Here is a 14,151-nt window from a genome sequence, read left to right on the forward strand (position 1 = left end):
AATAATTTAATTCAAAGAGAGTAGACTTTAAAAAAGATGTCTGTGTAACTTACGTCTTTCCTTTGTGCAGAAAATCTATGGCTTCATTAATTTTTTCAAGTGGAAAAGTATGTGTTATTAGATCGTTTATCATCAGTTTTCCGCTCATATACAAATCCACCAGGTGAGGAAGGTCATCACGTGGGCGAACACCTATAAAATATCAATAAAATGTCAATGCATATACCCATATCACATAAATTGAATCTTAAACTTAAGCATCAAGAAATTCCTACTGTCGTTGACTAAATTACTACCAGTAACGCAACCTCAAATGGGGGAGTACGAGGGTGCATGTGCACCAGTTTAAAAATAAAATCCTGATTTAATTTTGCAAATATAATTGTGCCGAGGAGAAATGACCAGGATAGTGGTATCAGGTTGGATGAACCACGATATGTGGTCGACCTGGGGACTCCACTAATAACAATAGTCCACGTAGAGCAGTGTCCATTTATAACCACTCTCTGCCGTTTCCCACTCAACCATCCTTTTATCCATTGCAGCAACTTGCCCTTAATGCCATATAGCTCCAATTTGTACAGCAATCTTCCACGTGCAACAGTATCAAAAGCTTTCCTGAAATTCAAGTATATGATATCAAAAATAACGAAGACTGGAATTATGAGTGTTGGATGAAACTAGAGTTAATCAAAATTTTAATGTATATGAGGATTGGCAAGCTGTATACAATCATATTAAAGATGTGGTATATGAGGCAGCTAGGGAAGCACTTGGTTATGAAAGGAAATTGAACAACAGAAAGGAGGAGTGGATGACAGGAGAAGTTGTTGAAGTCATCACTGAGAAGAAGGAAGCATATAAAGATTGGCTCTGGAAAACAGGAGGATCACGATATTAAGAGGCAAGTGAAAAAAAACTGTACAAAAATGTAAGGAAGAATGTTGGAACAGAGTTTGTTATTAGATTAACCACTCGATGGGGGATAACAGGTCAGCTCAAGCATGGAGAACAATCAGGCACATGGAGCACCATGCCTTGCATGACCTTCTAACAGAAGACAGGAAGGTATACATACAGTGATCTAAGAATACAGGAGCTAGTGGATCCTATGTTGGGAGATGAGGTGCGAAATGCCTTGGTAAGGTCACGGAATGGGAAAGAAGCTGACCCAGGAGGAGTGCCAATGGAGTTATGGAGTTGTCCAACTGATAAGGATAGTAAGAATATTAAATAAGGTTTTAGAAGCAAATGCAACTCCTACGTATCATATGTAACTTCTACTTTTAAGAAAAGTATTAAAACGATCCTTCAAATTACAGAGGCATTAGCGTGATCACCTCCATTAGTAGATTTCTGAGTAAAATTATAACTACGAAGTCAGACAGGAGTATTGCTTTCTGTGTGTCATAGTGTTTTGTGGAAGGCGCCACCGATGGTTTCCTACATCTCCACTCTTTCTGAGTGTCGTGAAGATGCCACCGGTAGTTTCCCACATCTGCATTTGCGCTCTTTCTGTGTGTCAGAAGAACAGGCTGGCTTTACTTTTGCAAGTCCTACATTGATTGATAATAATTTTACTTAAAGACAGATCACAGAAAAAAAGAATCACCAAAGGACAGGAAACATATTTGGTCTTTGTAGATGTTGAATGCCTACGATTCAGTTTCCATCAGTAGAATCTGGGAATTGATGCGGAGGATGAATGTGAACGAATTGATCATTATTTTGATTGGAAGTATAGAAGAATGTATATATGGAAGAATACATACATTCTTCCTGTGAATAAATGGAAGAATGTATGTATTAGAATGTATAGAAGTCACAGAGCAGCTGTTAAGTGTTGGAGACTGGTATCAGCCGAGTTTGTAACGTCCAAATGCCTGAGAAAAGGATGTGGGATGTCACTGATCCTATTTAAGAAATATCTTGACCCAGTACTAGCACGCTGGAACGTTTCGCGTGGAGCTATTCAGTTGAGATTTTCATTTATTCATTATTATTCGCCGACGACCAAGTAATAATTGCTCAGGATCGGGATGACATTGACTTCCTGATGAGGAAGTTGATTGTTTACAGCATGGGAGGTCTTAAAATTAATTTTACACAGAGTATTTGGCGGTTGGTGGAGAAGATAGACTTTAGACCTCTTAGTCGGCAAAGTCAAACCAGTAGATCACGTCAAATATTTGGAATCTATTATTCATAACGTTGGAAGGTATGAAAAAGATGTAGATGATCATATTACCACCCGGGCCTGCACTAATTTGGCAACTGATTGGTGTGTTGTGGAGTCAAGGCATTCGACAGGATTTGTTTTTGTTTAGGAGCATTAGCAACTAAGGCCATATTGCTCCAGGGATATGCAGTGGCCATTCCCTGACCTTTCCGCATCCTCCGTATTTGGCGGTCATGGGCTCGAACCCTGGTCTAATCAAGAAGCGTGTGCTGCGCACTGCTGCTCCTGCCCACCTGGCTACGGAGGCGCCGCATTCGACAGGAAACCGAGATTATACTTCAAATGATAGTACATTATTACAGTGTTTTGACGTATGGTGGAGAAGGATTATGGTTGAGTGCGAGGCAGAAGAGTCGTATAAGAGCTGTAAAGATGGATGGTTTGCGAGAGAGTATCTTGCCTTCAAAAATTTTGAAATGAGACCGTCATGGAGGGAGAGCTAATTTGCGAGAAAATGTGGTAGATCGTTTAGAGTGGTATGGACAGGTCCAACGGATGCTCCAGGAGAGGTGTCCCAAGACAATGATGAATTGGCCGCCATCAGGAAGAAGGGACACCCTCCACTTACGTGGTGAGTAGGTTTGTTTGTTTGTTATTTGGTTTTTAGGAGCATTAGCAACTAAGGCCATATTGTTCTGGGAATATGCGGTGGTCATTCCCTGACCTTTTCGCACCCTCCGTATTTAAATGTGATGAGTAGGAGGAGTTGTGAAGGGGATGCGAGCCAGAGGGTTGCACGAGGGTTCTTGGGACGACCGTTCACAATGGAGACTTGGATTATGAGGCAACCGCTAAGGAGTGGAGACTCCTTCAAAAGTAAAAAAAAAAAAAAAAGTAAGTAATTATTTCGTATGCAAATAGTTTTATTTCAAATTCGTTTGCGTCACTGATTATTACTACTCCTAAAATCCTAGAATTAAAGAAATCTTAATAAATATAAATTTCAACTGCGGCATATAGTGCTGCCATCTTCTGTAAGTTAAATAAAAATTTTCATAATGATTGAAATGTTGGTTATTTTAGTAAATTTTAACTTAGTAGGACGACACATGATGAAGCATATATGGCACTGTTCAAGGAACACAGAAGTAGTAAACTTTAGTAAATTTCTCGTATGTTCATCTTTAAGAACTAAATAGCATTGAATATAACTTCTTCAATTAAAGTGGAGTGAGAGTTTATTAAACAAATGTTTAGACTTAAATGAGAAAGATATAGATGATTGTATCACCCAGGTCCACTGGGGCTTGGGTATTACTCCTCACCCTAGTTACGAGTAGGGTGAGGCAGATGGGGCACGTGCCCTGGGCGCAAATTTTGGGGGACGCCTTTTTATGGTTAAAAAGCAAATATTCCAAAAGAACAGTTTTCAAGGGGCGCCATAACCCTAGTTACGCCACTACCAGGCCCACACTGTTATTCGTCAACAGAATGGTGTTTTGTGGAGTCAAGAGATATCTATAATATATATTATTATTAAAATCCATATGATGCAAGGAAGCCTGAGGCTTATGCTGCACCAGGAAAAAAAAAGTTCCCGAGTAACCCTGAGAGAGAGAGAGAGAGAGAGAGAGAGAGAGAGAGTCAAAAGTAGAAGGGAATCACCAAGAAAGAGAAGAATGATGATATCCAGCTCAGGACTCTGGGTGTGCCAAGCCCATACTCACCAGATGTGAGCCCCCGAAGCCAATGTCAAGCAGTAGCGTAGCTACCCTTTTTCGGGGCCCGGAGGCAAAGAACATGTTCGGGCCCCTACTTAATTAATGAAAATTGCAAAAATAGGAGACAGCCAAAGACGCCGGACCCGGGCACGGAGGCAATTGCCTTGCCTGCCTACATGGTAGCTACGCCACTGATGTCAAGACATGACTATAGATATTTAATAGTATAGTCATGACTATAAGTATTAAAATATAGTATTTTAATATTATATAAATTTTTATATAGTATTAAAATTTATTAACATGTGTTAAAATTTACATATGTCATTTATTTACATCAGTTTCAGAATTAGCAAAATGTAGAAGGAAAACTTACACAGCGCAAGCCATAAAAAAAAAATAATAAAAAAAAAATATATATATATAAAGTAATTTGTCCACTATTTTAAATTTAATCAAGCTACCCTTTCACACAACAACAGATGAAAGTTGATTCCAACAATAAATTATTCTGTGGCTGAAGGCAAATTTTAGCACATTATCCCGAATCATGCTTTCAATCAAGTCTCCTCGAAGTTGCCTAATTTTCAGACATTGCAAAGCTAACAGAACTCAAGATTTTCTTGGTAAGAATATTCTTTTGTGTTCCGGACTAATCTTGTTCTTCTCTGTATCCTTTCCTTCCAGTAAGCTTCGAAAACCTATATGCAGTAGTCAAGATATGCTGCCATAGTCAGTGCCTTATAAATACTGTATAATCACCTCTGCTCCTGCTGGAAAATTCTTGTGTATCATCGATATACAGGAATTTTCCATATTGTATTTATCTCGTATTCCGGCGTGTAAGCTGGCATTTGAAGTATGCGCTTAAAAAATTAAGGCGCATTACACACCGGGTATAAAATTCTAATCTTGAATTAAAGGCACGTGCTTAGTATTAGAAAAACATAAATTAATGCCAATATGCATTTACAACTTTTACATATATTTTCACATAAATGCATTGTTGAAAATTTTAGAATTCTTTCATCTTCTTCTTCAGACTAAAACGGTCACGGAATTCATCGGCAGTTCTGTTTTTGGGTTTACTTTCCCAGATTGCCCATTTCGTATAGCAAACGTTCTTCCATATTACAGGCAACGAGTAATGGTTCGGTAATTTAATTAAAATTGCCGAAATAAAGCTTCCTTTGTAGTATCTTTGTAGCCTGTAGGTTTTCGTTTCACGACTTTCTGCATGAGGAAGTACTGTATACGCTTACCGCTTTCTTGACAGTTTCCTATGCTGCGTAATAATAAAATGTCACAATGTAAACTTTTAAAAGAAAGCAGAAATATGAAATTAAACAAAGGACAGATATGAAGGATGGCTATTAATAAAGGAGTCGATTTATACGGGAATATACGATTAAACAAGCACGAATTTAAGGCATAAAAAAAAAAAAACCGCCTTACGCACCAGAATATCGATATATAATTTTTTGTATGCATATAATGAGAGATGGTATTGATAATCTCTATCCGAGTAATTAACTACAATTATTTTATTACCGTAATAAAAGGGGTTTCTTACCTCCAAGCAAGGTTCCCATCAATGTTTTACCAAATATTAAATCAAATGGCGCAACTGACATATTCTCTCCGGGTCTCGTTAATCCCATCACTACTGTCACTCCACCAGCAATATGGCAAGCCTGGAAGGCAGAGTTCTGTAAAAAAAAAAAAAAAAAAAATGTTTAATACTTTTGTTAAATTACAAAGAATTGGAATCGACGCAAGGCGTATTAAACTTCATATCTTATTAAAACGCCAAATTAAACATGGTTGTATTTTAGTTTGTTGAGAGGATTTCCATATTTAGCAAAAAATATCCAACGCAACGAAAAGTTTTATGCGTTATTACAAATAAGATAGCCAAGAACAGCAACCCATTAGTATTACCAAGAATGGCTCACGAAGCCCGAATAACCTTGCTAATTTTACGATTGAAAAACTTTTCCGTTATTGGGTGGTTGGCAATTCTAACATGTTTGGAGGATATCTCAATTACAGATGTCACTTCTGCGGTAAAGGAACGCAGCAGGAACTGTCTTCTCAAAGAAAAGAAGTGAATCAGTGGAAGGGAATACCTATTAACCCAAGCATTTTCCTGAAATAAAAAAAAAAAAAGTAAGACAGTATTTGTAAGAGCACTTGGAGATGTACAAAAAGACTGAACATTAGCAGAATATGTGCAAAATACATATCCTACTTCAGTCATTAAAACAGCTTTGACGTGCCATACATTTGACCTAGTGGTCAAAAGATATGTAATTTTAAGCCAGCTGTTTCAAGGGTAGCCGTAAACTGAGCTGATTGTTTGTTTACGGGAACGGGCCGGAATGCGCCTAACTGAAGTAAGATGTTAGAGATCATTTTATTTAGTGGTAGTCGCGTCGTAATGGCAAATTATTCAAGAAAGCGAGCTTATATAGCATCAGCCAAAAAAAAAAAAAAAAAAAAAAAAAAAAAAAATACAGTTCATCCATCCGTATCCTCCAAGAATTTGTCTAGTTCTCCCCCCCCCCTTGAATTTATTCAATTCATCCACTTCTACAACGGCAGACGGAAGTCTGTTCCAACAATCAACCACCGCTGGCTGAAGGCAAACTGCCGCACATGGATCCTGCAACCAATCTTCCTGAACTTCAATTTATGCACCCTCATGTGTGCAGTCTCATCAAGTGGAAGAATACCATTAACATAAAGCTTATTCATATCTCTACGCACGTGCCCATTATTTTCCCTGGAATAGACATTAAGCTAACACGTCTGTAATTACTCATGCCGCCTTTTGTTCCCCTTTAGGAATTGGCTTCTCCAGTCCATAGGGACCTCCCCTGAATCCAAGGATGCTCTTATAATTATGGCTAAGGGTTTGCTTACTTCCTTTGCTGCCTCCCTTAATATAATTGGATTCATTTCATCCACCCGAGGTGCCTTTTTTATGTCCGTCCTCAACAATTCCGCTTCCATTTTCCTTTCAATTATCCCACACCACGAAGTCATTTAGCTCCTTATTAGAGTTTAATAAAATTCTGGCATCCCCTTCCCCAGGGCCGTGCCGAGGTACTTGGGGGCCCGGATGCAAACGGGGTTAAGAGATCTCGTTTATTTATGTTGAGACTTGGCTCCCTCGATTTGAGCCCCATAGATCGGGGCCCTGGTGCGGCGCAACCAATGCACCCCCCCCCATTTGCACGGTCCTGCCTTTCCCTAAAGAATTCCTCATGTGTGAATGTAGATGCGAAATATCTATTCAATTTTTCCACAATCTGAGCAAGAGCAGCAACAGTTAACTCATAGTCATCAAGTGGCCCAATGTGAACCTCTTCCTTCTACTGTTAACTCTGGCAAAGAATGCTAGAGATTTTCATAATCTGCTTTAGCTTCTTTGTGACATGATTACAGACTAATTTTTATCTACCATAGGCTACTGTATCACGTGATAATTTATGTGCATCGCGTGCAATTTTCTTCTCTCCCTTGTGTCTCAATAGCTCATCTGACATCTATTTAGGTACTTCCCATTTGGAATTTGTTGGTAACAACATCAGTTGGTCCCACTGCACACGATTTAAACACCGTTAGAGACCTCGGTAGTCGCATTTACGAAAGCAAAAGCCTCTCCCTTTTTGTTTTAATTACATGTCTTTAAGTACATTCACTTACTACACTGTGATCGCTGCGTAATGATGGGTCTTTTACCTGCAGATTCTTAATCCACGAATAATCATTGCTGATAACCAGATCAAGAGTATTACTCCCTCTGGTTGCCTCTCGAACATGTTGCTGTAGATAACAGTCATCCAATAAATCCACAAAAGTCTTGCTAGCGTGCGAGTGACCAACTCACAAGTTCCAGTCAATATCTGGAAAGTCAAAATCCTCCATTACAAGACATTCTGATTTGGTGGCCCACTCTATTTCTCTGTACACACTGTTATTATACTCATCAGCGTCATTAGGCATAAACACACTCTTACCGTCAATTTTTCTTTCCCAGTGCTTATGTAACAACAAAATGACTAACATTGTACTGACCACTCATATCAACTCTATGCACCCTTAGATTATATGTGCTTCTTAACTAAGAGCATATCCCCTCTCCCTCTTCCATCCTTTCTGTGCACATTGTGCTTCCCATATTCAAATTCAGCATCGCTCATGTCTGAGTGACACCACGTCTTCGGTATTCCTACAATGTCTGCATTCGACGACTTAATCGGTACTTCAAATTTGTTATGGATATTCATGCACAAATAAATGGATATTTATTTATTTATTAAAGCGGTATAAAAATTTAAATTATTTATATTAGACTTAAAAATTGTTTATGCTTAAAGAAAAACCATACTTTGATATTTAATTAACCTTTGAAATTTAAACTAAATATTAATACAGTAAACTATAAAATACAGTAAATCTATAAAATCCAGCCCTTTATAATCTAGGATTCTTTAAAATCTGGCAGATATACAAAAAAATAATTTGAAAATCTGGAAATATTAAGAAAGTAATCCAACACTTGTACCAATGAAAATAAAAATAAAACCAATTAAACAAATCTTAAAAATAAATGCAAAATAGTTTGCATATCTTTAAGAATTTATGAAAGAAGGGTAACATTTCTCTCTTTATAAGCTACTTCCAGTACTAATTTGTCCATTAAATCTTGCTGAGAATTAAGACCCATTGCACAGATAATGCAGTGGGTCATAATTCTCACAACAAAACAAACTTGACTTTGCACCAAGTTAGAAAACAGGCCTTGCACGTCGGGTTGCATATCATCCAAGTTTCTTGCGACGTAAGATGAAATATTATAATGAAAGCATTAAAATACATAGAAGCTTTCGAGACGAAGTGCCTCTTCATCAACTAGTCGGTGAATGGTGTACTTCAGTATATATTGATGGTCATAACAGAAAAGTCAGCTGGGCATGATCATGTATCACGAGTCTGGTGGCGGTAGAACAGAATTACGTACACGTGATGACCTCCAGCGCTCATTGCACTGCAATGCAGTGCATTCTATAATAGGGGTAAGTACACTCCCCTCGTGTGATTCATAGTACTATTATTGGTAGCTATGCACAGTGCTTCAAGCCATGAGCGCTGGCGGTAATCACGTGAATAGTCGACGATTTCAATACCACGTCGGGGATCAAGCTTGTGCTGCTCAACCCAATAATGCTCGGCGACTGCGGAGCGTTCAAAATTAGCGGTTCGCATCAAGTTGCCTGATACTTTAAACAGGGGGCCTCAACTGAGTTAATTGGCCATTCGTTTAAAAGATGAGACTGCCATGACAGCGTGTTTCGGCTGTAATAAGTCGTTTTTACTGCAATTATAACTAGTCATGCATACAGTCAGTGCATGATACAGCAGGGAGAAAACAACATGTGGCTAAAGGTCGCTTACTTGACTTCCCATAGTAAAGACCCAAAGCCTATCCTTAGTCGGGCTAGTACAACTTCATGCCTGTTCTGTTCTCTAGTATACAGTACTGGATTTCTACGGTTTGAAATCTTTCTTTATACGGAGTAGTTCGTTTATTTATTTATTTGCAAAGCTTGTTACCAATTTGACTTTGCCAGTCGTGCTGCAATTGTTCAAGACATCGCTTCTTTTTAATGAACTTGTAAAGTAATCTGTAGACCAATCCGATGTACTAAAGGATCTGTCTATAGCGATATGTAGCAGTTTTGGCAGTTAGGTCGCCACTTTCATTTCCAGCAATTTCAATGTGACCGGAGATTCAACAAAAGAAGGTGTTGTTTGGTCTGATTTAATTTAGAGTATTGCAGATATGTCTGAGTAAGGGGTTATGATTCGTCGGGTTCGGCTGTATAGTTTGGATAGTCCTAATGGAGTCTGTATATATAAACACTGTGCAATATGATTGTTGATATGTGACATTTAAAACTATATCGATATTAGAGTTCTGCAGTATAGCTGCTACATTCGATAGGGAGTTTCTTGGCTATGGTAATGTTGGGAATTAATGCTGCTGCACCTACATGACTGTCAGTTTCGGATCTATCCTTGTAGATTGGTGTATATTATGCATGCTGAATTCTCAATGCGATATGAATTTGCAGTAGGTTCTGTTGGGATAAGGTGTATTTTCCGCATGCTGTGAATGAAGGTCTCAAAGCAGCATATTATACGTCCAAGGTGGGATTGTACGAGAGGCAGTAATCTTTATCTCACCAAAGTCAAGTTGTCAGTGAGTAATGAACGAAGGCATATCCCTGTTGATGGGCCTGTAACATGGTAAGCTGTGTGAAGAATTTCCCATTTGGGAAAGAAAATTCCATTCAAAAGGCTGGTTACCCTTTGAATTTTGCTGCCTAGTTTAAGAAAAGAATTTACCTGCGTAGATGCAAGGAGGTTTCATTTGCTTCGGCACATAAGCTCTGAACTGGCGATGTGCGGTATGTACCTAGTGCAAGACGAAGAGCACTGTCGTCTACAGGATCACGCCAACGTAAAGTGCTAGGTTTAGCAGAGCTATGGAGCTACTATGGACACTACTACATTAATATGGTCACGTCATAGTCAAGACGTGACTGTATTAATGTAGTAGTGTGAAACGGTCGGCTCCCCATGTTGTACCTGATAGCACTCTTAAAATATTTATTTTCTTAAGACAAATATTCCAGACACACTATACACGTCCCTGTGATAAGATCTGGAGATGCATTTATTTCCAAGAAGGCACACATCACTAGATCTGATTTAATTCTATCATTTGGGCATTTAATCTTTGATGAACTTTTAAGTTCAACTTGATTCTTCACTTGCTTTATTATCATTTTTTTTTTTTTTTTGATACAGAAGAAAGGATAAAATAATTTTTATTATCTAGGGGCTTATAGCAACAAAGCTGATGACTTAGTTGTGTTAAATAAACGTTCTGCTAAAATATGTAAATTTTATATTATTAAATATCAATTCTAGTCAAACACTTACCATCGCATCAATGTTTCCAACAGAAGCGAAAGTGTAATCAAGTCCCCCAGCAGTCATACCAGCTAGAACATCATGAATTGGATTATCATGATCCAGCGGATTGACACATTCCGTGCATCCCAACTTCTTGGCTATCAAGAAAAACAACGAAACTTTACTTTTTAACTTCTGTAAAATAGTGATCTTACATCAGTTCAATATCACTAGGATAAAGAAACATGAAGAAGATGTCATATAAGTAAAACGTAGTCATATTGCGCTTTATTTATTTCGCTGTTTGTGCGCTTATGGTAGTTTGTACTGCCATAAGCACACTGTCGAATCCTGTCGGAGACAAGAGGAATTCTTAAAGGCACGTTCATTTCGAGTTACAGTTAGGTGTAGACAGTGGAGCTTTTCAGCCCTGACAGCATGCAAATTGGCTCGTAGAAACATACTTGTGTATGTCTTTATGAATTCCTCTTGTCTCCAACAGGATTCGACTCAGGCTTCTCCAAATGAGTGGGAAATGGTGTTTCCATTTCCCACTCGGTACGTTCTCTGTATTGTAAACCGAGAACGTACCGGCAGTAGAATCAAGGTTTTATACAAATCATATGTTCTGTATAAAATATTACTGAAGTAGTATAAACAATATGAACATATTACTGAATTAGGTTAATCGGTAGTTATCCTATTTTATAACTGTAATTAATTTATAATATGAAAAAATTATTTAGGAAATCAAAATAATTAACTGTTTTTTAGTGTTTCTTACTTTCGCGTTAGGTTTAGCTTGCAAAATTAGTGATTTTAAAAGTTACTTTCATAAAATATGCCATTTAACTACTCACCTGTTTCGAACTTATCGGGATTGATGTCGACACCAATAATTCTTTTCGCACCTCTAGCTTTGCATCCCATCACTACACACATTCCCACTCCACCTAAACCCCAGACAGCACACTTGGACCCTGGCTCTATTTTGGCAGAGTAAACCGCAGCCCCATATCCAGTGGGGACACAGCAACCGATTAAACACACCTTGTCAAGTGGAGCCTTTGGATCAATCTGAAAACGAAACGAGTAAAAAAGTTCATTTTATTAACAGTAACAGTTTTTGCAATGTTATGTATAATATTAACACGCTGTGAACTGAATCTATATATATTTCAAAGGTTTATTAAAAATGTGCAGTCGATTTCAGAACTACAACTCACTGCAATCGATTCTGGATAGAAAATGTCAACTCTATCCATACTAGAATTTTGCATCTCGAATTGAAATAAATAAAACGAGTAAGCGTATTGTACTTTTATAGTTGGAGCTTGAAGTGAGCCTTTGAAGTACCAGAATCGAGTGATTTGCAGAAATTTAGAGAAAAGTGCAAACTTAATTTTTAATTAAATTTATATTTCGGTTGATGATAAATAATCCGCTATCACTGTGATTCGTTACGATTCTGTGGTATCAGATCACTGTGATTCATTCATTCCGCTGAACTGTGATATTTTGCTTTAGGTGTCGGACTACGGTACAGTACCTTAATTATTCTTAAAATAGACTGCATCGCGGGAGGGGACTTTGAGTTCATTCCAGTGGCAGTATGACTATACCTATGGCGTCTAGGCCGGAATGGGTATGGTTTCTTCGCACAAACACATTATCAATTAAATCCTAATTAAAAGAATTTCGTACAGAGCTAGATTAAGTGTAGCTAATCGGATTAAAAAGTAAGTGAAGCAACAGTTATTTTAGTTATTTATTATTTTTCAATTCATCGTTCGCTTCGACGCTGCTGCCCGAGACCAACTGCTAAAAAAAAAAAAAAAAAAAAAAAAATCAATTATATTAAATTAAAATATAAATCAAATTTGAAATAACCAACCTTTACAGCACATATTTCAGGAATTACAGTGTACTCAGAAAATGTACTCGTTAAAGTCATCTGTGAAAGCGATTTTCCTTTGCAAGTTATTCGAGTAGTCCCATCCAGTTGAGTTCCAGCAACCATTGCACTGAAAGGGCAAACAGTTTAATAAGTTAACCACTAATAAATGAAAAGTTAAATTAGCTTAATAAAGAGCATGAATACTTCCAAATATCGGTGCTTATAGAAGAAAAGATTTTTCTAATTTTTATTCGAAATATAATGTATAGAAAAGAAAATAAAAGAAAAAGCGGCTGTTGAAACGGACTTGTAATGTATTAAACAATTAACTAAAAATAAATCAGACTTCAGATATACATGATTGATTCTTAGAAAAAAAAAAAATACTGTATATATATATATATATATATATATATATATATATTCAATTTATTAAAGTGATAATTTTGTTCACGTAGTGGCACGAACTGAATTGTCATTAAAATATTTAAAAGGTACGTTTTACAGTATGTAATATATTAACGTTGAAATATTAATATTCTGTGGAGCCGACCATTATATAAAAGCGCATTTTGAAATTTCTGTACAGAACCCAGCAGAATCGAAGCTAAAAATTAGTAACTAAGAGTTTTTGTTACGACTAGGTTAGCAAACTACGAAGTAAGGACGAGATTTTATGAGAGTTTCAATGAATTAAACAATGTTAAACGATGTATAATAATATATTGACAAAAATATAAAATTGAGTTTATTCACAGTATTCCTACCTCGCTTGCTGACATAAATTTGTCTTGGAGCTTTTGCAGAACGAACATTCTTTGCACTGAGGAACAAACGATGCGATTACGTGATCACCTAGAAAATAAGATGAGCAAATATTGAGAAACGTAAACTCACCGCCATCATGTGAACCATACTCAGTCTACAAATAATTGAAATTAATGAGAACACGCAAAATGTCACATCTAAAAAAAAGGAGAGTAACATGAAAGTAATTTGAAATATCAGAGAATTTCAAATAATTTTTCAAATCAGAGAATCAGAAAATAGAAAGAATACTTGATGAGAATCAACAGGAAGAGCAAGCTGGCTTTAGGACAGGATTCTCAACTATGGATCACCTTCATGTAATATCACAGCTAATGGAGAAAGCAAATGAATAAGGCAATATTTCGGGCCCTGGAAAGACAAGGCATAGATACTCCATATATTATGACTTTGAAGAAAATATAAGAGAACGCTACCTCCTTTATTAGACTAGATAAAGACAGCAGAAAATTTAAAATTGAGAAAGGAGTTCGACAAGGAGAAACAATATCTCCGAGTTGTTTACTGCTGCCCTTGAGGAAGCTTTCAGAAGATTT

The 14,151-nt window shown here is 37.2% G+C and overlaps 1 protein-coding gene across 2 annotated transcripts in view; it reads right to left on the reverse strand.

Moving 5' to 3' along the window:
* LOC150081764 (alcohol dehydrogenase class-3-like) overlaps positions 1–14,151 on the reverse strand; it is a 76,050-nt gene that overhangs the window by 3,258 nt on the left and 58,641 nt on the right. For both annotated transcript variants that reach the window (XM_090379626.1, XM_090379627.1), the window contains exons 5-10: positions 13,555–13,642; positions 12,785–12,914; positions 11,751–11,967; positions 10,918–11,048; positions 5,474–5,609; positions 54–192 (exon numbers count right to left, since the gene is read on the reverse strand). In XM_090379626.1, coding sequence (XP_090235752.1) covers positions 54–192; positions 5,474–5,609; positions 10,918–11,048; positions 11,751–11,967; positions 12,785–12,914; positions 13,555–13,642 — 841 coding nt within the window. The remainder of the gene's footprint in view (positions 1–53; positions 193–5,473; positions 5,610–10,917; positions 11,049–11,750; positions 11,968–12,784; positions 12,915–13,554; positions 13,643–14,151) is intronic.

This window comes from Mastigoproctus giganteus, chromosome 8 (genome assembly GCF_048544385.1).
Source record: "Mastigoproctus giganteus isolate SK-2022 chromosome 8, ASM4854438v1, whole genome shotgun sequence".
Lineage (NCBI taxonomy): Eukaryota > Metazoa > Arthropoda > Arachnida > Uropygi > Thelyphonidae > Mastigoproctus > Mastigoproctus giganteus.